The sequence below is a fragment of the Mycena indigotica genome (genome assembly GCF_014461135.1).
Source record: "Mycena indigotica strain 171206Taipei chromosome Unknown Mind.scaff0003, whole genome shotgun sequence".
NCBI classification, from domain to species: Eukaryota; Fungi; Basidiomycota; class Agaricomycetes; order Agaricales; family Mycenaceae; genus Mycena; species Mycena indigotica.
In genome coordinates this window covers 5,015,159-5,039,758 of record NW_023503002.1, presented here as the reverse complement: position 1 = coordinate 5,039,758, position 24,600 = coordinate 5,015,159, and the positions used below count along the sequence as shown (strand labels likewise).

Genomic DNA, 24,600 nt, shown 5'->3' with positions numbered 1-24,600 from the left:
TGTCGTGGCGCAATCGATGGCTGGCACTTCTCTGCTTGGGTGCCTTCGGGGGCGATGCTGCGGTATCGTAACCGCAAGGGCTTCATCGGACAGAATATTCTTGCTGCCTGCAATTTTGCTCTTATTTTTGTCTATGTGCTTGCAGGCTGGGAAGGAAGTGCATCAGACTCACATATCTTTAATTATGCACGTGAGCACGACTTTGCTGTTCCCCTGGGCAAGTTCTATCTTGCAGATGCTGGGTTTCCGCTCTGTGATGTTCTGATGACCCCATATCGCAATATCCGTTACCATCTCAAGGAATGGGGAAACGTGAACCAGCGCCCTTGGAACTATAAAGAACTATTCAATCTGCGGCACGCTCAGCTTCGGAATGCAGTCGAGCGGATATTTGGCATTCTGAAACGTCGCTGGAGTATCTTTACTGGTGGCGCCCCGAGTATTCCGTCGAGACCCAGGCCCAACTCATCTCCGCCATCTGTGCACTTCACAATTTCATCCGAGTCTATGATGGCGAGGATGATGGTGCGGAGCCCCAGGACGAATCAGCAACCACTGCCCCAATCCATCGAGAAAGCTCCTTGCAAGATCTTATTGTTAACCCAGCTGAGCCCAGAGTCTCTGCAGAGGAACTAGGATGGTCTATCAGCACAGAGGAACGTACCCGGGCATCGGCCAGGCGCGACGCAATTGCACAGAATATGTGGAGAGATTACAAAGCCTATATGCTCACAAAAGGTATTCGGATTCACGAGGTCGCTCTAGAGGAATAGATACCACTATAGTCTATTCATAACTACCCTACGGTGCAAACAATGTACTCTCTATAAGGTCTTGGACAAATTTCGTACGCAGAGCCTTTGTTTTCGGTGCAATATACAGCTGGGCCACCTTTGAATCCTTCATGAAAAGCTTCATCGCCTCGACACTCTCGCTATCAGACAGGTCGTTGTCCTCCTCCATCACCTCCACAGCCCTCGCCAAGATCTCCGGACTGCCCCTCACCTTCAGAGCTCCTGCGATTTCGCGCATGGCAGAAGCCATGCTATTCGTGGCATCTGCGTTGCGGGGGTCATGATCGTCGGCCAGACTTTTGGGGAGATGACGAAGCCGCTCGCTTGTGGCTTGATGCTGGCTCGGTGAACGGAGAGGATGGGGTGGCGTCGTTGTAGACAGGCGCGTGAATAGGCGGCGCAGGTGTCTGTGGAACTGTCTGGGAGGGGGAGGGTGGTGTGCTGGGCGCAGATGTGTCGTTTGAACCTGCATCGGTGCCTGTACTGGTGCTGGGGATGATGGGATTGTTTGTCGATGGGGTGAGGATGGTGCCGGCATGGAATGCGCCCTCGCCGGTGGCCACGATGCCATCAACGAGGAAGAGGATGTCGTCGTAGAGGGGGAATGGCTTTTTTTGCCATTTTGTGGCCCAGCCATTTTTCTGGAGGGTAGTCAGCAACGAGTAAAGTGTTAGTTCAACAACCACGCACCTTATTCATGATGTAGTCCATCCAGACATCATCGGTTGCAGTTACCGTCTTCAGCCCGTCATCCCACCCAAACCCCGACGCGCCACGTAGCTTGCGGGCTTCGTTGAACAGGCTTTTGAGCCCGCCGTAGTGATCTTGACACTTGGCGGCTGTCTTTGTTGCGCCAGGAGAGGCAGTAAGGGCCGCCGCGCAGAGTTGCCAGACTTGGGGCTTCCAGCCGCTGTCTGTCTGGAAGCCCGCCTTGTTCGTGCGGAGAGTGTTGATGAGGGCCATGTCGTCGGCATCACGCCATGAGCAGCGCTCCTTGCGCTGCTTGGTCGAGGCCTCGCTCATGGAGGACGAAGGAAAACAGCAAGAAGAAGATCGACGTGATCTCCGGCCGGCGTGACAAACCCAGATGGGTTGCTAGGCGCCACCGAACGCCCATCTGGCTGCGGAATCTGAGGCATCCGCCCCGTTTCCATCTGGGCTGATTGTGGGTGAGTCCAGGATCGAACCCGGTGACACCGGGCAGGGCCTTAATCTCCTGCTTAAGATTCTCGACTATCACCAAGATCTCGAGAATCAAGGCACTCAGATCTTTCCCAGCAAGCATGCGTTACAAATCACGGAGCTTTATGAAGACGGAGGGGAAGGCTATGACACCGACAAAGCTTACCGGCAGCTTCGGGAACAAGGAGTCGACTTCGGGATGGGTGCTATGTCACGTTTGGCCACCATTGCAAACATCAACGGCAACCATTGGGTGGCCTTGGTCATCAACTTCAAGCAAAAAATCATTCGTTATGGTGATCCGCTCGGTGGTGAAGCGCCCGGTCTACTCAAGGCAGCCTACGAATGGTGGATTGCGCAGCATAGTGCTGACAACTTCACGTGGGTCACTCTCCCAGTAACCTGACAGACCGACTCCTTCTCCTGTGGAATTCTTGTGTTCAATGCCCTTGATCACTTCCTGCATTCCGACACTCCGCTACTTTTCGCGAATAACACAGCCACCAAGCGCTTACGCCTCGCAAATCGGATGCTCCAGCATCATATGCTAGAATCTCAAGTATGTCTCTAGCGGAATCACAGGCTATCATTAACTCTACATAGCTCATTGGCGAAACTGCAACAGACTATAGATTCACCTTCCGGCATGATCTCAGCGATGCAGACCTTGCACCGCTTCCGGACAATGGTCCTTCACCCCCGGCACAATCATTGGCGCCAGCACCAGCACCAGCACTAGCACCAGCACCAGCACTAGCACCAGCGCCAGCGCCAGCACCAGCACCAGCACCAGCACCAGCACCAGCACCAGCGCCGACACCAACACCAGCATCAGTCCCACTGGCAGCGTCAGCCAAAGGGAAAATGAAGCGGGCATTCGGGCAAGGCCCAGGGACCCTCTCGCCACCAGCGAGCCCATCTGCGAAGCGCGTTCATATAGATCAGCCAGACAAAATTGTCTCCAATGCCATGCAGGGGTTGAAGGCCAAGTTGACGACTGGTCTGTTCCGGTGGATGGGGAAGCAAACAGAGGAGCAGAGAGTTAGACAGGCAGAAAGGAACCGCGCGGACTCTGAACGCCGACGGGAGCGTCGAGAGGCAGATGCACTGCTGCAGAAGCAAAGGGAGATTGAGAAGAAGGAAAGCTTATGCGAGGCGGCAACTGCGCATAAACGAAAGCAGCGTGAACGGGAGAAAGAGGCTGAGATGGCTTTAGGTCTTCGTAGTGCAGATGGTTGGCCAACAAAACGGAACAAGGTAGGAAGGCATTGAGCCCTTCTGCCACCACTGACGGCTTATAGACCGACCCAGTCCTTCACGATCCCAGCGTCGACCACAACATTGCGCGTCGTACGCGAAACCGGCATGTTGTTCTCGAAGAAGTGAAGCCAATAATGCGCAAGAGTTCAGCTGGGCGCAAACGAATTCGCGAACCACGCCCTCTGAAGTATGCAAACTACAAGACGCCGTTTATCTTCCGACAAATACAGGCTGCAGGTCTGGTCAACAATCACCCAATTATCGGGCTTAGCTCCACCGGAATCGTCAAGACACTTCGTTCTCGAGATATTCGGACGTTTTGGAAGCTCAATCGAACGACCATCGACGGGTGGATCACGCTGAATAAGGATGGGAAGAAGATATGGCGACAAGATGTCATTGACTGGGTGGAACTGCGAGGGGACCATCCAGGTCATTCGTTAGGTGGCTGGCGCGGAGCTTTGGTAGGAACAATACTCACATTGGAACACTCCCAATTGACCGGTTGTACAGGCTGAGCGAGCAGATGTTGTGGAAGAGATCAAGGGACGGCTTACGCGCCTTCGAGAGTCTGGCGCTGCTGTCTCTACAATCATCGTGCGTGCGGTCATCATTGCCGTGATTGAGCGTATGGCACCCGACATATTCGAGAAAACGTACTGCGACCACTCGAAATTTCACGCATCGGACAGCTACTGCCGTCACTTTCTGAGGACGGAGATGAAATGGTCGGAGCGGCAGGCAACCAACGCAGCGCAAAAACTTCCGGAAAACTGGGAGGATGTCTGTGCGTGAGCCGCTCTTTGTCGTGCGCATATAATACAAATGGAGGACATCCCGCCAGAGCTTATCATCAACACGGACCAAACCGGTGTTGTCTATAACCCAGGTGGCCGCCTGACGTGGGCGCCACAGGGCTCTCGACAAGTCAAAGTCATTGGCGCAGAGGAAAAGTGTGCATTCACAGCAACGCTTGGAATCACGGCTTCCGGGAAAGTCCTTCCCGTCCAGGCCATATACGAAGGCCTCACACGACAATCCTGCCCCTCTCCTTCGGCCCCAAAGCACGACGATTGCATAGCGGCTGGCTTTCAATTTGTACCATCTCAGAAAAAGCGAAATCACTGGTCCAATCAAATCACGATGCGCAGCTACGTTGTCGACATCCTCGAGCCGCATATCGAGGCTGAAATCGAGCGACTAGGCCTTCTGTCCACCCAAAAAGCCCTCTGGGAAATCGATGTATGGAGTGTCCACCGCTCGACTGAGTTCCGCGATTACATGCACGCCAATCACCCTCGAATCATCATCGACTATATCCCTGGTGGCTGTGCTGGCGTTGGGCAGCCACTCGACGTTGGTATCAACCGGCCCTTCAAGCAGTCACTCACAACCTCTTATCATGCGGGGGTTGTTGATGACTTACTCGGCCAGATGGAGCGTGGGGACAATATCCGGTTTGACACACATATCGGACCACTGCGAAATGCAAGCGTCGAATGGCTGTGGAATGCGTACACATTCATACAGCGCCCAGAACTTGTCAAAAATGGGAGTCTATCATATACTAGTACTAGTAGAGACAGCAGCTCAACAGCGTGCAGGCTTTCGCGCGATGCAAAGTTCGCGAGTGGGATCTTTCCTACGCTTGCCTCACATCACCGCAGATTCGAGCCCGTCTTCGACAGGAGCGAGATGCTAATTCGGCCTTTTGGCAGGAGCTGCAAACAACTAAAAGCGGTGACATTGACATTCCCGAAGATGTTGAGGTTCCAGAGGATATCATGCCGGATATCCAGACCGGAGCGGAGGACGGGGTTGGTGATAGCGACATCTCTCCCCATGCGGTGGTCGCAGATGTGATGGGGACCAAACGGAAGCAGGTTTCCCGAAAGGCAGGCGGTGGATTATCATCTGTGGCGGTCTCCGAGAGTGGTGATGCGGCCGAAACTGATATTATTCCTAGTCACCGAAGCACGCGGCCTACTCAACCGACAAAGCGGTACCAAACAAAGCTTTGGCAGTCGCTGCAGAGCGATGATGACTCAGAGTAATATTTAGTTGTGTCTGTAGAGGCCCCGCAGGGCTACTTTAAGCGAAAAAAATGCATTTTGTTGAGTTGTCGAAAACTTTCGGCACTGGAAGAATTACAGCGTGACACGCCGAAATATTTCGGCGCCGGAGGGTCGGTGTGACATGTGACTGCCGAATTGAATAAATTACTACAGTACATTATGACTACCCTTGACCATGTTTTGTAAACATCAAGTGCACATTATTCAAGCCCAGATATTTGTCCAAAGAATAGTATAACCCCAATTTGTCATATATAAGGGTGATTTGTCATATATAATGGTAATTTATCACTTATTTCTGATATGTTAGGTACACTTTGGTGCTAGCCCAGATTATATATATATATAGTCTCATATCTTGTGACATATTCAGTGCAGTGGATAAAATATTATAATATATTACAACTTTATTATAATATAACATTTCACATCACTATTATTACTCTTATATTAAGTAGATGTTGTGTGAATGTATGGACATGTTTGGCACTAGCCTTTGGAACTCATTTGCTTCATATTTCCATTTTTGAGGGTTACTGCTGTTAAAGCCCCAAATTTGTAAATAAAAGCTGTAAAATGTGACTCATCTACTAAGTATTCTCAATTTTCCTATGAATCAATAAGTAAGTATATGTGTCAAACCCTGGGTTCAAGAAACCTTTTTCTTTGCCTTTTAAACCTTTCATTTTGGCTCTGGTTGATAAGATAAGACAGGGAGGAGATAGGATAGACGATAAGATGGTGATTGAATCATTAGATGTCTATGCTAATGTTGATTGACAGTGTGGAGTTGGACATGAGGCAGATAGCATGTTAGCATGTAAAGGCATAGCTAAAGTATGATGTCATTGCCCCTTGTATTAGGTATGGTAAACACAGTAGTGTCTACAAGTAGAGTAGATTCTGTCTTGTACCCCAGTCTTCAAATTCCATTATCGTGATGATATCCTTTCATAGTGCTTCTTTGTCTTCACTGGCCAACTGGCATCCTCCGAATTGGTGTTGTGATAGTAGACCCGAATTTTAGAGGGTTATTATGTACACATATGCTATTCTGTAATTAGTGGGATTTCTTTCATTTGGAAATTCACTTTATTCCAGGAATATTCAAAGCTGGGGCATAGCTCTATATAGTGATATTATATTATGGATATATTATGCTGCAGAGGAGCATATTAGGATATTATTACATTATTATCATGCATTTGGCATAATAATATGATAATTAACTTTAACTACAGCATAACCAGAGAGGGAGGAGAATAGGCAGGACTTTGATCTCTAGGGTAAACTCTGATATGTGAACTAAACTAAAGACAGCCTGATATACACTACTAACTAGGAGCTAGGAGAAGGAGCAGGAACTAAGGCAATTAGTTCCTAATTCAACAAGTATAAACTCTTTACATATCATATTGGCTGGCACTTCTCTATTGTGGAGTTTTGTTGATACTGATAGCTAAAGATATGTGTGTCTTAGGGCCTAGTGAGAAGTTGGTGAGATTGGGAGGAATCCTTAGTGATTCTGTGAGAGAGGTAGACAGTTGCCCAGATAAACTCACACCTTCACTATTGTGCCAAATTTGAGAGATACTTACCTACGTTTGAACCCATCCGCTATTGTTCATCATACTACATAGCAAACCAATACCAATATGGTATACCAAACCTCTGTCCTGTGCCATAGCCTCAGCAATGCGAACATGTCCACATGCACATACACAGCAGTCTCTGCTGTGTGGCACTGGCAAAACAAATGGCACGAAGCCCAGCCCAATGCCCATCCATGCTTCGAACATGCAGCCTCAGTGTCTGTAGTCATTGACTCATTGTCTTGAGCTTGCATGCAGCGCTAATGAGCACCTGGCTACGGGCTACACTCCAAGTCCCATGCTGATCGCCATAGTATATTCCTCAAGCCCAGATTGGGTAATAAAAAGATGTGCAGAGGGGCAAGGTTCAACATTTTTATTTACCACATCTACAATAGATCATTGACTCTGTTGGCAACTTCCCTGTCAGATACCAAAAACACTGGATAACAGTTGAATTTCAGTGGCCTGGGCCCTGGGCGGGGACTGTGCGGGTGATTCATTACCAAATATCTATACCTTGGAAAGTTGTTAATAATTGAACTGCGAGTCGACACATGCCAGCCAACTGCTGTGCAAAAGCTGCACAGAAAACACCCCTTTGATTGCCTGTCATATGCTAAAAACAAGGTCATCCAAGCCTACAATGCATTATGCATGCTTCGAACATGTGTCCCTTATCATATTGCAAACCAACCAGGACAAGGGGCTATTTGCGGCAGTGGGCTCCACTGTCAGGGGAACCCCCGCTTCGACCTCATTCAGACCATCCAAGTGCATCCGAGGCACATCTTACCAGTGCCCCCTTGGACGCTCCGACCTACCCTGACCCCTGTCCTCAGCCTCCTTCACCCGCACAATCACCTATCCGTCAAGACCCTCCCAATGATCACCTTGGGACAGAGCCTGCAACGCCGCTCAGGCCTTCTGCGCTCTACGTCGGCAGTTACGGACAACCAGTATATAGTTGGTGCCCTACCAGGCGGACCCTTAGAGTTTCTTCTCTTTGAATCCTCCCCTGCTAGGCTTTTGTCGGAGTCTCCAGGGTTGCCTTTATATCCACTTTCATGGCAATATAAGGAGGATATACACCCTGCTATCATCAGGGGTGTGGCAATTCAAAATGTCCAGCCCGGAACCAGGAACTAGAGAAGCAACCCTCCCACTGCATGTCATGTGTCAAAAAGACTCTATTTCCTGACCTGTAAAGCCTCCTGCATGGTTTGAACATGCATCCCTCATAATGAACAATATGCTGGACATTGACTGAAGGGGCCACCTCTAGTGGCCAGCAGGCTCAATTCAGAGGCTAACATGGGACACTAATCACCATAGTATTTCACTTAACTCATACTATTCAACATCCTCAGGGGGGATATATAATATAATTCTTAGGTTAACACCCTGTTATATCCCGTGCATCTTCAGACGCTCCAAGGTTATCCTTGGAGCGCAACAGGGTTTTTACACGATGAAGGTATCTGAGTGTTTCCCTTCAAACAGTTAATCTGCACGCAGACTCCCTTGGACCTGTTCGATATAGTGTTGTGATAGCCACTCGGTTCTGCTTCGGACTTTCCGTTACTTCCTTTCAGTTCTTGCATGGCACTTAACAGTACACCCCCATTTCCAGCTTTGCATCTTGCTCTTATGCACATGTTTGCTGGACCAGATAGTACTTATCATACTTTGAAAATCAACCTGGGGGTGCATTAGCTAGTTTGCGGTGAGCCACCGGGAGCCACCCGGTGGCTAAAAACGTGTGCGATCACCGGTGGCTCCGGTGGCTCCAAGCATGATGTGACAATGACATCACTACTACTTCTCTCCTCTTTCACGCCGCCGACAACGACGCGCAGCTGGGCTACCAAGCCCCCCAACGCCTCATGAGCCCTCTCCCCCGCCCAGAAACCGTCGTCGAGTGAAGGAACCAGCGCCACGTTATAGCCCTGACTGGAACCTCCCAGCTGGCGGCTTGCCCAGCCCTCCTCATGACCCACTTAGTCCAGAGGATGAATGCCAATCTCCTTTTTTCCCATCCGACAACCCGTCCCACTCACCGTCACCTCCATTCGATTTCCATCCGTCGGACGAGGAGAGCTCGAGCAATGACGACAAGGCCGACAACGAGGAACACAGTGAAGAAGATGAGGCCCCACCTGCACCACCTTCCGAGCGAGCAGTCCAGAATGCCCGAGCGCCAAGGTGGCTCGCGTGGCAGGACCGTGTCCTCATCCAGACAGTCGACGCTGTCCGGCCATTCGAGGAGGACCGCGGGGAAGCAACTACGGCTGCCTGGCAGAGAGTTGCTGTGGAGCTTCTCATAGCAACAACGTGGAATGGGACGAAGGTCAATCGGACTGCAGAATCGTGCAGAGCTCGGTTCCGCCTTCTTATCAAGGCCCATAAGGTGTGCTATTAACGCTTTTTACCGTCTTGATTACCCACTCAATGTAGAAAGACGAAACAAGGGCCAAACAGAAGACAGGAACGAATGAAGAGATCGACGAGCATGTCAAGGTATGTAATACTGTCTGGCATGACACGAACTCATAGATAACTAGCTTCTCACTCATATCATGGCGTTGCTCGACGGGCAGGACCGAAGCCAAACAGCATCAAACATCGGCTGCTTCCAAGAAGAAGGATGTCGAAACTCAGGGTGCTTTAGAGCTTCGGGATGCAGCGATGAAGGGACTGGTTGGACAAGAGACACTCACAGATGTCTTGACCCTGGAGGGAGTGAGTCTGCGGGAGAAGCAGGGCCAGAGAAAGTGCGTCATATTTCCGCTTGATTTCACCCTCTGACTTAACTTTTAGACGTCCTCGTGGTGCCTCGTCAGACAAAGAGAACGAGAGTGAAGATGAGGACGGGCCGAAACCCAAAAAGCGAAAGAACAACCTACTGACTGATATTGTCAAGAAGCAAGCAGCCAAGGACTCGAAGCTACTCCAAGATGCAAGGGCCCTTGATGAGCGTCGACATCGCGAACACATTGAATATCAAGAGCAGTCTCTGGCGTTACAGAACAAGATGGCCGATGGATTGACACAGTTAGCACAGGCACAGGCGCAGGTGTTGGTTATGCAGCGAGAGCAGGCGGAGGCGATTTGGCAAAGGGAGCAGGAGCATGCTGAACAAGCTCGTATGGAGACGGAACATCGTTTGGCAGAGAGCGAGCGCTTCAACGTGCTGCTTATGATGCTGGCAAAGAAGGACTAACACGAATACATTTCAAATGCTTCAACGACATTTTACCTACGCTGTATTTTAATCACTTTCATCGTCTTCTGAATTCACTGCTTCGTCTATCATAATCCATGGACTGTCTAAGCACCATGCATCGAGTGCATCGTCCTCGATGGGTCCTCCACAAAAATATTCGGCAAGCGAAGGTGGATAGCAGTGAAAGAATTGAGGGATTTGTGGTTGATGGATGATGGTGTGCGGCGTTTGCGAGAAGTATGGCAACAAGATGGTATAGTCCGCAGGGCAAAAGCAACACCTTCTGGTTGCGGGAAAAGTCCAAAAATGGGAATTACTGGGCAACCTCCTTGAAACTCCATTCGACTGGCTCGCGGCAAGTGCTCATCTTTCGATTGAAGAGCGACTGCCCAGCTAACAGTGCAGCACCTCGGTAGGGAGATAGAATATGGGGCCCAACACTGTATGCAGGATCGCCATAGATGAACAGATTGTCGCCGTTTGGTTTGTAGAAGTGTTTGTGGAGTAGATCGGTGAGTCCACTTTGTTGGAAAACGGTTTCGTTGTGACGCCTACCCTCCACAGGCCCATAGACGTGAATCACAATACCATCTGGAGTAAGAACAGAATGGTATTTGAGGCAATGGAAATGTTTCCACCCGTTGAACACCAGGCCTTGATTGGCAACCGGACGAGCAACTTTTCGTAGTGTCCCATCTATCACAGCCGCAATCGAGTCAAGTGGTGCACCGCGAGCCTCCATAATGGTACCAAAGTAAGCCAATTTCTCACGTGTGAGACAGTGAGGGTCGAATCGGAGAAGATGTTTCCAGCGGTCCCAGAGGAATGAAGCCGTCAGCCGAGTAATCCGTGAGAAGCGGGACCTTTCCTATCTGAATTGCATCTCCACATCCACTAGCCATGAGACGTGAACCAGGCGTGCAAGTAACATGGTAACATGCATAGTGCAGTAATGGAATCTTCGACATTGCCTGAAGTAGGACATCGAATGAAATACGGCAGATCGAGCACAGGCACAAGCTGGTGGACTTCATCCTTTGTAAATCTGGCTTTCAAATGAGGAATGGTGATACTTGAATCTGAAATCATCCGCACCTGAACTGCTCAAGCCAAATTTGATTTCCCCATTCACTGAGATCAACCTTTCCATCAGGTCTCATTCTGCCCTGCCGTTCAATCCACGCTTGGTCTTCTATTTCAAGAAGATTGGCGAGCAGTGAGTGGAAACTGACGGAGGACTCGAGCAGTAGTTGCTCCATGGTGGTAACGGTCAGAATCGATTAATTAACACAGCCACCGGAGCCACCGGCGATCGCACACACTTTTAGCCACTGGGTTGCAAACTGTCTATTGTGGATCAGTTCCGGATCAGGCTATATCCACTGGCATCTCCTGTGCAGTGCAGTTAAGGGGGGGGTTGATTGCCTTGCCCCTAGCATCTACTGGAAAAGATTTCTGGTCCTGCTAAAAGCCTTGTACATACTTTGAACATATATCCCTCACACATGAGCTTCTGTAAGGGCAACCCTGGAGACTCCGACGAAAGCCTAGCAGGGGAGGATCCAAAGCGTGAATAAAAGCTACGGGAAATACACGGAGGGACCGACCTAGCAGGGGAGGATCCAAAGAGAAGAAACTCTAAGGGTCCGCCTGCTAGGGCGCCAACTATATACTGGTCGTCCGTAACTGCCGACGTAGAGCGCAGAAGGCCTGAGCGGCGTCGCAGGCTCTGTCCCAAGGTGATCGTTGGGAGGGTCTTGACGGATCGGTGATTGTGCGGGCGAAGGAGGCCGTGGACGATGGTCGGGGTGGGTCGGAGCGTCCGAGGGGGCGCCGGTCGGATGCGCCTCGGATGCGTTCGGAGGGTCCGAAGGAGGCCGAAGCGGGGGTTCCCCTGACATCACCCCCCCCTTTGAATGCGGCGTCCCGACGCATAATACGGAAGGGCAGCGAGTCGAAGGTTGCTGAGGCGATGTGCCGTGGTTTACCCGGGTATCTCCGATAGAAGTCCGCAATCTTGTCTGGCGCAAAGACACGGTCGAACCGAACCCACGAGTCGTGTGAAGCATCGTAGCCTTTCCACCTGACGAAATAGTTAAGACGCTTATACCTTATCCTGGCATCCAAGATTTCCTCGACTTCCCATTCGGGAACTCCGTCCTCTAGTTCGGGGGGCGGTTCGTCGTAGCCGGGTCGTCCGTCGAAGGGGTCGTCCTGAGCGGGCTCGAGCTTAACAACGGGGAAGACGGGGTGGAGCTTGGAGTAACGCGGGGGGAGGTCTAGCTTGTAGGCACCTTTGCTAACCTCTGCGAGCACCTTGAACGGTCCAAGGCGCTTGTGGGAGAACTTCTCGGAGGGCCGAGTCGTTCTAATGTCAGAGGCGTCCAACCAAACCTTATCACCAACTTGAATCTTCGGAGCGTCCGAACGTTTCCGATCGTAGTACCGTTTATACTCGTCTTTGGCTTTAACGAGTGCGGCCTTTGCCTCGGAGACGCCGTTAGCTATCCGATCGCGAAACTCGTTTACCGACTCCAACTCTGAGCGGGCGCCTGGCTCGAAACCCCATTCGGGAAGCCGGCCAGTGTCCGTCATAAAGGGTACCTGTTGAGTGGAGGAGTGAACGTGGTTGTTATAGGCGAACTCAGCGGCAGGGATAAGCTCGTCCCAGTCGTCTTGTTGGTAGTTGGTGAAGATCCGGATGTACTGCTCGAGCTCTTGGTTAACGCGCTCGGTTTGTCCGTCGGTTTGCGGGTGGTAAGCCGTGGAGGTAGCCGGTTTGACGCCAATTAAGCGCCAGAGTTCGCGCGTGAAGTCAGCGATGAACTGCGAGCCACGGTCCGAAATGTACTTCTCGGGGGTTCCGTGGTGCCTCCAGACGTTCCGATAGTACAAGCGGGCAGCTCCGACCGCGTCTATTGTCGTATGGCACTCAGTGAAGTGGGCGCGCTTTCCGAGGGCGTCGACCACTACCATAACCGCGTCATACCCATGGGCCTCGGGCAGCTCGACAATGAAGTCTACAGTGACAGTGTGCCAACGTTCGGGCGGGACTTCGGTCGGATGGAGCTCTCCATGCGGAAGCCTTCGGAGGGCCTTCGTGCGGCAGCATAAGTCGCAGGTCGCGACGTAGCGTCCGATATGGCGAGACATCTGCGGCCACCAGTAGTTGCGCGAAACCAACTCTAAGGTCTTGAACCGCCCGGCGTGTCCGGCGACTCGCGTATCGTGGCAGAGCTCGATGATGCGCCTCCTTAGGTCCTTGTCTTTAGGGACTACAACCTTGCCGCGGAAGTACAGGAGGTCGCCGGAGACGGCCCACTCGTCCGAACGTGATGAGCGGGGGCCCCGAACTTGACCTCGGACCTTCAAGAGTTGCCGGGCCGCAAGCGCGACGGGCTCCTCTAGGTCAGGCTCACCGGATAGCGCTTCCTTGATGTCGCGGACAAGTTCGGAGCCAGGCCCAGAGACGGTGACGGCCTCAAGCGCGAACGTGGAACAGTTCGGGGCGTAAGAGGGTGACATCCGAGTTGTCGTCGGAGATACCGTGGTCGGGCCGGGCGGGAGAGAGCATCGGGACGGCCCATCTGGCGACCTGGGACGTGGTGCAGCGTAAAGTCAAACCTGGAAAGGTACAACGACCATCGGGCTTGCCGACGGTTAAGGTGCTGTGCCTTTCGGAAATACTCCAAATTCTTATGGTCAGTCCAGATCTCGACCGGATGCGCGGCGCCCTCGAGGAAATGCCGATACTCCTCGAGTGCGCGGATGATCGCGAGCATCTCCTTGTCGTGAATCTCGTAGTTGCGCTGGACATCATTTAAGCTTTTGGAATAGAACGCTACAGGGTGCCACTTCCCGTCCGGGGCGGATTGTTGTGAAAGAACCGCCCCGTCGCATAATCTGAGCTGTCTGCTTCAAGTCGGAAAGGCCGGGAGTCGTCCGGGATCGCTAAGACGGGCTCTGAGACGACCAGCGTCTTTGATAGCTTGAAAGGCGGCGGCTTCGCGTCTCCCCAGGTCCATTTCTGGTCTTTCTTGGTGAGCGCAAGAGGGGTTGCGCTAGGGCCGAGAAATCCCGAAATGAACCTGCGGTAGAAATTAGCAAACCCCAGGAACTGCTGGACGTCCTTCTTGTTCTCGGGCGGAGGCCATGCGGAGACTCCGGCAACCTTAACGGGATCCATTTCGACGTGGTTGTGAGAGATGATAACCCCCAGGTACTCGATTGACGATTTCTCGAAGTCGCACTTCTCCTTGCGAAGGTACAGCTTGTGCATTCGGAGTCGCCGAAGGACTTCGCGGACGATCTCGCGGTGCTTACGGAGGTCCGAATGCGCGATAAGGATATCGTCGAGGTAGATCATGACGTCTCCTGAGAGAATGAGATCCTGGAAAATGTCATTCATCATCGTTTGGAAAGTCGCGGGGAGTTCGTCAGGCCAAAATACATCACCAAAGGTTCGAACAACCCTCGGTTGGTCCGAAAGGCCGCCTTCCACTCGTCTCCTTCTTTAATCCGGACGTTATTAAAGCCCCAGCGAACGTCGAGTTTGGTGAAGTAACGGGCGCCCTTAAGCCTGTTGATAAGGTCATTAATCAACGGGAGGGGGTACCGGTTCTTAATCGTCATTGCGTTGAGGGCGCGGTAGTCCTGGACAAACCGAAGTCCTCCGTCCTTTTTCTTAACGAAGAAGACGGGGAAGCCATCGGAGATTTCGAAGGGCGGATACGGCCTGTGGCAAGTCCCTCCTCGATGAACTCGTCAAGTTCGCCTGTTCAAGGGGGGAGATCGGATACACCTTGCAATTAGCGGGCTTCGCGTCGGGGACGAGTTCGATAGCGTGGTCCCAAGCCCTCCGCTCTGGTAACGTGTCGAAGGACTCCTTGTCAAAGACGTCTTGGAACTCCTTGGCCCAGTCCGGAATCTCCGAAGGCGGGGGGGCCGAGTTACGGGCGAAGGCCTCTGCAAGGCGTTGGGACACGGTGCTCCCAGCGCGAATCTCCTCGATTGGGCGAAAGGAGGTGTAGAAGATGCGGTCGCCGTCTTCAAGATGCTCGTCGTCGTCAAGGTCTGGTGAGCGCTCCGGAGGGTCCGAAGGAGCTCCGAGTTCGTCGTCGGCATCGTCTGGGCCAGCGATATCGATAGCGCAAACGGTGGGGAAGGCGCCCGCAAGTAAGCGATTTAAGGAGTCGGAGGCGGCGAACCTCAGCGCGCTCGGTCCGTTCCTCGTCGCGGCAGGTGGAGCAGCTTCGGGGCAGCGGCTCATTTTCACCTCCTTTGTTTCCCAGTTGATCTCGGGGTTATGCTTTTTGAGCCAGGAGTACCCGAGTATCAAGTCCTGTTTCCCAAGGTGGGTTACAGCCAGCTGAACGCGTTCGGAGTGTCCGTTGTATCGTAGGACCAGGTCCGCGATTTGGCGAATAGACCCAGCATCATTGGGGGTGCCGTCGACATTGTAGACCGGTATGGGTACTGAGAGATTTCGGACTGGCACGTTGTTTCGGTTGACGTATTCTGTGTCGATAAAGTCCGAAGTGGCTCCGCAGTCGACCAGACCCGAGAGGGAGAGCTTGAGCGCGTTCGCAGTGGACTCAAGTTCAAGGGGGAGGTGCAGCGAGTTAACGCCAGGAGCGGCAGAGATGGTATAACTGCCAGGTAGCTTTTTCTCCCAGGCAAGTCGGCGTATCCGAACGGGGGGCTTCGGAGGGGGCAGGGGGTGCGTCTTTCGTTTCAGGCTCGTTGTAAGGCAAGGGAGTTGATTCATCATACAAACAAGTGAAACGATTTATGGACGCGAACGAGGGCACACCAGTCACTCGTCGCGGGGACAAAATCCTCTGCCGGAGCCTCCGAATGCGCTTCTGCTAAGGCCGCGGTGTCGGACAACCGCGCAAGTAGCTCTCCTAGCATCTCATCGCCAAGTTGCTGGATCACCTCGTCGAGGATGTCCATATGGCGAACATCGGCGGGGAGCGGACAGTCCCGAGCCAAGTGATTGGGGTCGCCGCATCTGAAGCAGGCTCGACGAGGGGCCCCCGAGCCCTAGTACGATCCAACTCCATAGGGACGGGAGCCGGAGGTACCGGGACGGGGCGCGGGCCGCGGGTGGCGCAGGTGCGGCCACCGGGCGGATGGGGAAACGGAGTTGCCGAACGAGTGATGGGGAAGGCGCCGCGGAGCTCCCGGCGGTCCAGGGGGTAGCCGTTCCCTTAATGAGCTTCGCCGCACCAGGGCTTCATATTGTCGGAAAGCCCGAGTGCGCCAGCCTAGATAGTCACGGAGGTCTGGGGGGTCGTTCGAAGAGGTGATGCCGTTGTTGATCAAGGGGTCAAGTCCGTGGCGGTACTTGGTTACCTTAACCAACGCGTCTTGAAGCCAGCGAGGTCCATCAAGTCCTCGAAGTCGTCGGTATATCCGTAGACATCCCGCGTTCCCATGTGATAACCCGCGCTTCCAACTTAGCGAGCGCGAGGTCCTGTTCGTTCTCCTCGACGAACCGAAGGCGAAACTCGGAGAGGAACTGGCTCCACCGAGGGAAGGGGAAGGGGTTTTTGCTCCCATGACGCTCTGCCCATTGCTGAGCAGGTCCCTCCGCCATATAGGACATGGCGTAGCGGACGGCCTTTTTCTTCGCTCGGCTCTCCGTTAACTACGAAGGCCTCCGGGGCAAGCCGAGCGTAGGTTTTGACCGCGTATAGAGGAAGGCGCGGCCGCGTTTGCGATCTCCGTTAAACGCAAACGGGGGGTTTGGTCGTAAGACCAGTTTTGAGGCGACAGTAATGTCACCAAACAACGCGTCCGCGTCGGGGGCATTCGGAGATGCCGAAGGCGGTTCGGGAGCTGCCGGAGGTGGTGCGGCAGCGGAAGCCTGGGAAGCAAGGTGGGTGAGGAGATTGGTGAGGTTGTCTAGTTTCGCCTCAAGTGCGTCCATGCGCGCGTCAGCGTCCGGAGCAGCTCCGGTAGACATAGCGGGCGTAAAGACGACAAGAGCAGAGGAGGAGGGGTCAAGTGGCAGGGGCGGTGACGAGGGGGGTACGGACTCGTACTCCGAGCCTGAGTCAGCGCCAAACCTGGCAATCTTGACCGGTTAATCCCGTAGAGAGTTTCTTCTGCTGTAAGGGCAACCCTGGAGACTCCGACGAAAGCCTAGCAGGGGAGGATCCAAAGCGTGAATAAAAGCTACGGGAAATACACGGAGGGACCGACCTAGCAGGGGAGGATCCAAAGAGAAGAAACTCTAAGGGTCCGCCTGCTAGGGCGCCAACTATATACTGGTCGTCCGTAACTGCCGACGTAGAGCGCAGAAGGCCTGAGCGGCGTCGCAGGCTCTGTCCCAAGGTGATCGTTGGGAGGGTCTTGACGGATCGGTGATTGTGCGGGCGAAGGAGGCCGTGGACGATGGTCGGGGTGGGTCGGAGCGTCCGAGGGGGCGCCGGTCGGATGCGCCTCGGATGCGTTCGGAGGGTCCGAAGGAGGCCGAAGCGGGGGTTCCCCTGACAGCTTCTTTTAAATCACAAACAGAGGGGGCCATCTCCAGCAGCTTACAGGCTTGACTTGCATGCTGACATTAGACATCAATCACTGTCAGAAGGTTCAAATCGGGTCGTTTCGGGCCTGATGAGTCGGTGATTTCTCCTTGCACGGAGAGAAGTAGTTCTTCAGACAATCTAAGCAATAGAGTAGTTGGTATGCTATCGCGTGTTTATATATGTGGGCCCGCGAAGGGGTGATTGGACACCCTGGCCTCTCCTGCTCCTCCTCTTCCCCCATTCCTGGCCGCAGAGGAGGACGATCGTACATCCCTTGCAGGTCAGGTGCTAATCCTGACCTCCTAGCACTCCTCCCCAGTCCCCTGGTGTCGAAGTTGGGCTCGGCAACGGCTCAACGCGTTGTTCTTGGTCACATGCTTCCCGAATATGTGTTCCTCCTACTAAAGCGCCTGTTCCCTGTCGTCATGTGCTGCGTGTTGCAGGCCCGCAATGGTCCAACACCAGTGCCGGAGAGGATAGACCGGGTCTTATCTGTGACATAATATATGTTGAAGATCCATTACTTACTCTCAACCTGACAACTTCCATTAGATGTTATTCAAAGCCAATATTTTTCAGTGTTCATTTCATACTACAAAACATGCACAGGGGTCTGAGCATATCAAGATGAAAAATAATTTTTTTGGCAGATGCGAATTGCAAGATGGTCAGAACATTGTTTTCTATATGGATGCACTGGCACACACCCCAATTCAGAAATGGATCCACGCTAGCCCCAAGCTTGATTTCACAGTATGTACATAGAGGAGTTTGGTGTCCGTAGGGTAGACAATAGGGCGGCAGGCTCCGGCTCATACACTGGCAGGTTTGTTCACATGCACCTGTGTAGTGGCATCACCGTCCTTCTCAAAAGTTCTTATCCAAAGTCATGGTGTCAAATGCTAGGTTCAAGAAACCTTGCATCCTCTAAATTGGTGTAAATATAAGGGCAATCCTGGAGACTGAGACTCTGACGAAAGCCTAGCAGGGGAGGATCCAAAGAGAAGAAACTCTAAGGGTCTGCCTGCTAGGGCACCAACTATATACTGGTAGTTTGTAACTGTCGACGTAGAGCGCAGAAGGCCTGAGCAGCATCGCAGGCTCTGTCCCAAGGTGATCATTGGGAGGGTCTTGACGGATCAGTGATTGTGCAGGTGAAGGAGACTAAGGACGAGGGTTGGGGTGGGTCAGAGAGTCCGAGGAAGGAGGCCAAAGTGGGGGTTCCCCTGACACTAAATAAGTATGGAGAGGGCTGAGAACTTTGGACTTGTGTATACACTATATTTTCAGTGTTTCTACACCCATACCAAGTAAATCCAGCTTCAAATCTTTTATATACCATTTTTTTTTTTCATTACCTCCCCTCTGAGTAGAAAGATTGAACCATGGATTTAGGACCTGGATGTTTTTTTTGTATATGTATGTGTGTAGGTATCTATGTACCTGGAACCCTCAAACACACATGGCAGGCCATATCACTGTTCAATATGTTCACCTCCTGTTAATTACCTGATGATGGGCCTGTGACAGGGTGTGCTATCCAGGCTCAAGGGCCTGAAAGTCTATATATATAAGTATGGGGGTTGTGAACTATACAAATTAGAGTGCATACAGTATATTTTCAGTATTTTTACATATATTCATATACAAAAGGAAAAAAAATTACCCTCTGGGCGGCAGGCTGGGCCCCTACCCTTATGGTCAGGTCCTAGTCGCATGCAGCACATTGAATTGCCACACCCTGGCACAGACTTCATCTCTGCATGGGAGGGGAGCCCGTCGCCAGAAACGGCCCCTTGGCCCCGTTCGTGTGCAACATGCCAGTGTGAGCGAGGGGACGCATGTTCGATACATGCACGAGGCGTTGAAGGCTCGGTTGATAGCTTTTGGCATGTGACAGGCAATCAAAGGTGTGTGTTTGAAGCATGAATTAGGCTCTGAATGTTTGATCGATTAATCATTTTGGCAAGCAGTGCCAGTTGCGACTGCATACATGCCGAGCGCCACACCGTGATACTGCTCGGAGCAAGAATCACACTTGGTGCTTCCAGAGCGCAGTATATAGTTTAGCTAGGCAGACCCTTGGAGTTTCTTCTCTTTGGATCTTCTCCTGCTATGACCTTAATCTCAGTGTTAGGCTTCTTGGGGAACTCGGACTAGAATCATTGCCAAGGGGCTGAAAGGGAGGTTCCCCTGACAACCTCTGCAATTCTGATATTCCTCTCCTACTCAATTGAGGATAAACCCTGCTTAATTCACTGCCTCTCATTTGATCCTATGATTAAAACCTTCTCGATAGCCATACATACAGTCTGATACAGGTCATATTTGTTAGACTAATGATTAATCAGGAGAGTGTTTTTTTTTGGCTTACAGCAAGAAAAAAAATATGGAAATGGCTTAAATGGTACAACTGTACTGCAACACTGATGAGTGCCAGATGCGCATACCGTGGGAAACACCCACCAATGACCCACAGAGTGACTTTAAAAAACCTCATTGCGGAAAGGTCAAGCTGTTTGGTGCAGTGGCAGGAGATAAGTCTGTTCTCCTCAATCTAGATATCTACCAGTACAAAGCCAGCCAAGTACGACCGTGATTAATTTCGTATGTTGGCATGCAAGTCAAGCCCTTGAGCCGCGAGAGGCGGCCCCTCTGGTTATGTGTGAGAAAAAGGTATCATGTGAGGGATGCATGTTCGAAGCATGCAAAAGGAGCTTTTCAAAGCATTAGAATAATTTTTGACGGATGCCAGCGACAAGGCATCCACAATCGAACTGCCACTGCACAGTGCATGCCAGCATCCACGGTCCAAACCCTAACTCTAACAATTCGTTACCTTCTCCCCCCTATATGGCTAAGAAGAATGTTATTGCCTAATTTGGGCTCCGCAGATAGTAGATATATATATACTATGGTGACCAGCATGGGAGTGTAGCCCGTCCGAGGTGGGTCCTCATTAGGGCTGCAAGGTTAAGACACTGACTACTGGCGCAGGGGCCGCATGTTCGAAGCATGGCCGCGGCTTTCACCATGTTCAAGGCATTTTTTGTCTACCAGGATTCAGCAATCAGGATGATATGATATGATGCAATATGATATGATACGATACAGACACTCGATCTGCATATTGTATTTGTATGTGCTGTGGTGAATCGGAGCCCGCCGGCCGCGGGAGGCGGCCCCCTCCGCTCGTGGTCCAGATAGTAGCGTTGTGGGAGGGACGTGTCTTCGACGCATGCGCGGGGCGGTGAAGGCTTGGACGGTCTTGTTTTTGGCAATCAAAGGGCTGTTCAGTGTTTTCCGTGCACGTTTTGCATGCGTGCCGACTCTCAGGTCAATGATCAACAACTAGTAGAGGTTTGGTATTCAATGATTCAAGACAGACAACATCGGATAATAAAATTCATGCCGCTCACGGCTCGTACACCGGGAGACTCGCACTCGTGCTCGCGCGCGCCCGGGTACCACTATCAAACAGCTGCGCGGCGTCCTTCTCGCGGTACGCCGGCGCGCCGTCCGCGCCCCCAGCAGCAGCAGCAGCCTCGTCGCGCGCGCGGTCCAGCGCCGCGAGCGCGGCCTTCTCCGACAGCGCGGGCGCGTACAGCGTCGTCCGCCCCGGACCTGTCCCGGCCCCGGTGGGGGTGCCGGCGGAGAACGGGTGCACGCCGACGAGCGACGGCATCTGCATCTGCATCTGCATCTGCGCGGGGGCGGGGGCCGGCCCGACGGTCCAGCCGTACCCGAGCGCGGGGTCCACCAGCGGCACCGCGAAGGACGCGGCCGTCGACGGCGTCGGCGCGTCCGACGCAGCGGGGGACCACGGCGTCGCGGGCGTCGGCGGGACCGGCGCAGGCGTCAGCGGGAGCGGCGTCGTCGGCGCGGGCGTGCGCGGCGGGAGGCCTTTACCCGGCGTGGGCGGGACCAGCAGCGTATTGGCATTGGCAGACCCCGGGGGTGCCGGGAAGCCGTACGCGATCTCGCGCATCTCCGGCGCCGGCTGTGGGACGAGCCGGGGCGCGGCGCCGAGCGGGGACCGCGGGGCAACCACACGCTCGCGCGGCTGGCTGCGCCGGGCCGGGGGCGGCGCGGCGAGCCGGACGACCGGGCCCGCCTGCGCGACGGGGGGCCGGGACACGAGCGCTGCGCTCGACGCGGACGGCGGTGCGTACCGCGGCTGCTGCTGCTCCGCGGAGTACCCCCGCTGGCGGTTATAGTCGAACTCATACGTCGCGCCACCATGCGCGGGCGGTGCAAACACGCGCGCGCGCCGGCGCGTCTTGCGGAGACACAGCCCCAGGGCGGTGAGCAGCCCCGCGAGGACGAGCACGCCGAGGACGCCGCCGACGAGCGCGGCCTGCCGCGTGCTCGCCGCGAGCGTGTGTGTCTGCGGGGGGACGACGGCGGCGGTCTCGCCCGGCGCGGGGACCGGGTCGGGCCCGACGGCGCCGACGGGCACGTCGTGGTACGCGTTGACGGGGCCGGACGGGAAGGGGCGGGGGACGCTCGCGAAGGAGGTCTGGAGCTCGGAGGGCGCCGGGGCGGACTCGGAGCTCGTGCTGGGTCCGGGGACAGCAAATGGTGTGGCATCGTTCGCCGCGGAGTCGGGGGTGGTGGACTCGGGCGCATCGTCGGACGGCGTCAGACTCGGCGCCGTTGCAGCTGCAGCGCCTAGATTGACGCCGCTAGTACCAGCACCAGTATTCGTATCAGCCTGCTGGGACGTCGTGAATCTGCAACCTCATCAGTCCGCCATCTACTCAATCCAAACACCAACGCACATGAGCCCACCGAGCGCGACCACGCTGCTCCGCGCGGGCATCGCGAACACCACCGTGTGCGGCCCGTCCTGCAAATCCGTCGCGGAGAACACGATCTGCGCGGCGGCCGCCGGGGCGGGGCCCGGAAGGGCGAGCTGGCGCGGAACGCGGGCGAGACTCTGCGAGGGAACGGGCGGGCCGACCGGGCCGCTGGAGGAGGAGGAGGAGGCGACGATGACACTGGGAGCGACGGCGGCAGAGGACAGCACGGAAGCGGACGCCGGCGCTATCTGAACAGTGGACGTCGGCAGGACCTTCGGCTCGCGCGACACGCCCGCCGGAGCGGCCAGGCCGACCACCGCCAGCGGGCCCCCATCGACCGTCACCTGCAGCCCGGCGTTGCTGCCTGTTTGGAAGAGCGGGGCCAGGACGTACAGCGCCGTGCCTATCCGTCGTCAGCACACGATATACGTAGGCCACGGCACACGCACCGGTGAACGCAAACTGCGCCGTCGCGCCGCGCACCACGCTCGTGCGCGCGCCCTGAGCGGCGGTCCAGCCGGCGGAGTAGGTTATCGAGGGGGCGGCGGCGGAGAGGGTGACGTTGTGGCTGGCGGGTGGAGGGGCGGGCGCGGGGGCCGCGTTGGCGAGGGGAAGGGGGGAGAGAACTTGGAGGGCAAAGAGGAGGAAGGGGACGAGCATGTCGAATGATTATGAAGAAGAAGCAAGCAGAGTAAAACGAGGGGGCGGTCGAGCCGGGGGGACGAAGAGCGAAGCGCACAAGGCGGAAAGAAAAGCGGACGCGAAAGGGAAGGGAGGTCGTGAAGGCAGGACGAAGGCAGAAGGAAAGAGAGACGGGCGAGCGCTGGCGAGGCCTGCAGTGACGTAGACGTCGACGTGGCCCTGCGACAGGCCCGCGCACGCCAGCCGGGCTTCTGCATCTGTCGTCTGTCTGTGCGCTGTAACAGGGCCGTGAGTGACAGCTGCACATGCACACGGCGCGGACGTGCCGCAGCGGCAGCCGCAAGTCGCGACTCCACCGCGTCCGCGCTCAGAGTCACCGCCATCGATCGCGACGTGGCGGGCAGAAGCAAAAGCGCGTGATAACGATCCGCCGCTGATCGGTTGATCGCACCTAGTGCTGTCCAATTATGGATATAATTATGAGATTTTCATAACATACTCATATCCATATCATAACCATAGTCTTTGTCCATAATCATATCATACTCATAATCATTGAGTATATATTTGATTATACTCAGAATATAATTGATTATCTTAGGCCCACTTGTAACACTATAAATGCATGTCAATTAGCTGACATTAGACTTTTTATTATTTATGATATTTTACAATGGCTGGTATTCATAAAAGGTTCATATAAGATGATGTGTCATTGAACTATATTAATCACATGATCTGATTAAATCCTGCCAACTTGACCAAACTTGCTTTTTACTGCTTCTAACTGACTATAGAATATCAACAGTTTTTATTCTCACATCTTGAATTTCTGTAATAGGTGAAAAATACTGAAAATGGATGATTTGTGAGGAGTTGATGGGCCTGATACCATAAAAAATATGATACAAATATGACCTTGGCATAATGTAATTATAATCATATTTAATCATAAATCTCAGGTGCGATTCGCACCTGAGATTTTAGTTTGAAATCATTTGTAAATGATGATAAACGTTTAAATAATGATTTGGTTCAGCTGACTGGCAAACAATAAACAAATCAAAATAAATGATTCAAATATTCATCCGATGAGATACTCCCTAAGTCTCCCTGTGAGTGTCTTTGCTGGGGTTGGGGCTCTATGACAGGATAAAACCCTAAGACCTATAGTTTCCCTCAGCAGTACTTGCTCATTAGACCAGGACCGACCAGATTAGGCCCGCACACCTGATTGGGAAATACTGCACATGCCCATAGAATACTGCACATCATCTAAAATACTGCACTGCTCATCTTAAAATACTGCACTCCCTCAGAAAATTCTTCGGCACCCAATTCAGAAGTCGCTTGCAGGTTTGGCACGCAGAATTTTATTCAATATGCTTATAGAAATAATTATCTACGAGTGAGTGCCCGTGCATGCCACAAGCCCCCCGACACCTTCATCCACCGACACCTTCATATCACCAAGCAGGGGCAGTCGTCCTGTCCA

At 53.4% G+C, this 24,600-nt stretch overlaps 2 protein-coding genes across 2 annotated transcripts; both read right to left on the bottom strand.

The window, feature by feature from the left end:
- Window positions 1-10,442: 10,442 nt before the first annotated feature.
- On the bottom strand, window positions 10,443-10,871 carry MIND_00396500 (uncharacterized protein; the record flags this gene model as incomplete). The annotated part of the gene is made up of 1 exon (XM_037360793.1): window positions 10,443-10,871. The coding sequence occupies one exon, from the start codon at window positions 10,869-10,871 to the stop codon at window positions 10,443-10,445; it is 429 nt and encodes a 142-aa protein (XP_037223678.1).
- Window positions 10,872-21,076: 10,205 nt separating this feature from the next.
- MIND_00396400 (uncharacterized protein) lies at window positions 21,077-23,123 on the bottom strand (the record flags this gene model as incomplete). The annotated part of the gene is made up of 3 exons (XM_037360792.1): window positions 21,077-22,394; window positions 22,443-22,866; window positions 22,913-23,123. 3 exons carry the CDS (start codon window positions 23,121-23,123, stop codon window positions 21,077-21,079), a joined length of 1,953 nt encoding a protein of 650 aa, XP_037223677.1.
- Window positions 23,124-24,600: the final 1,477 nt, after the last annotated feature.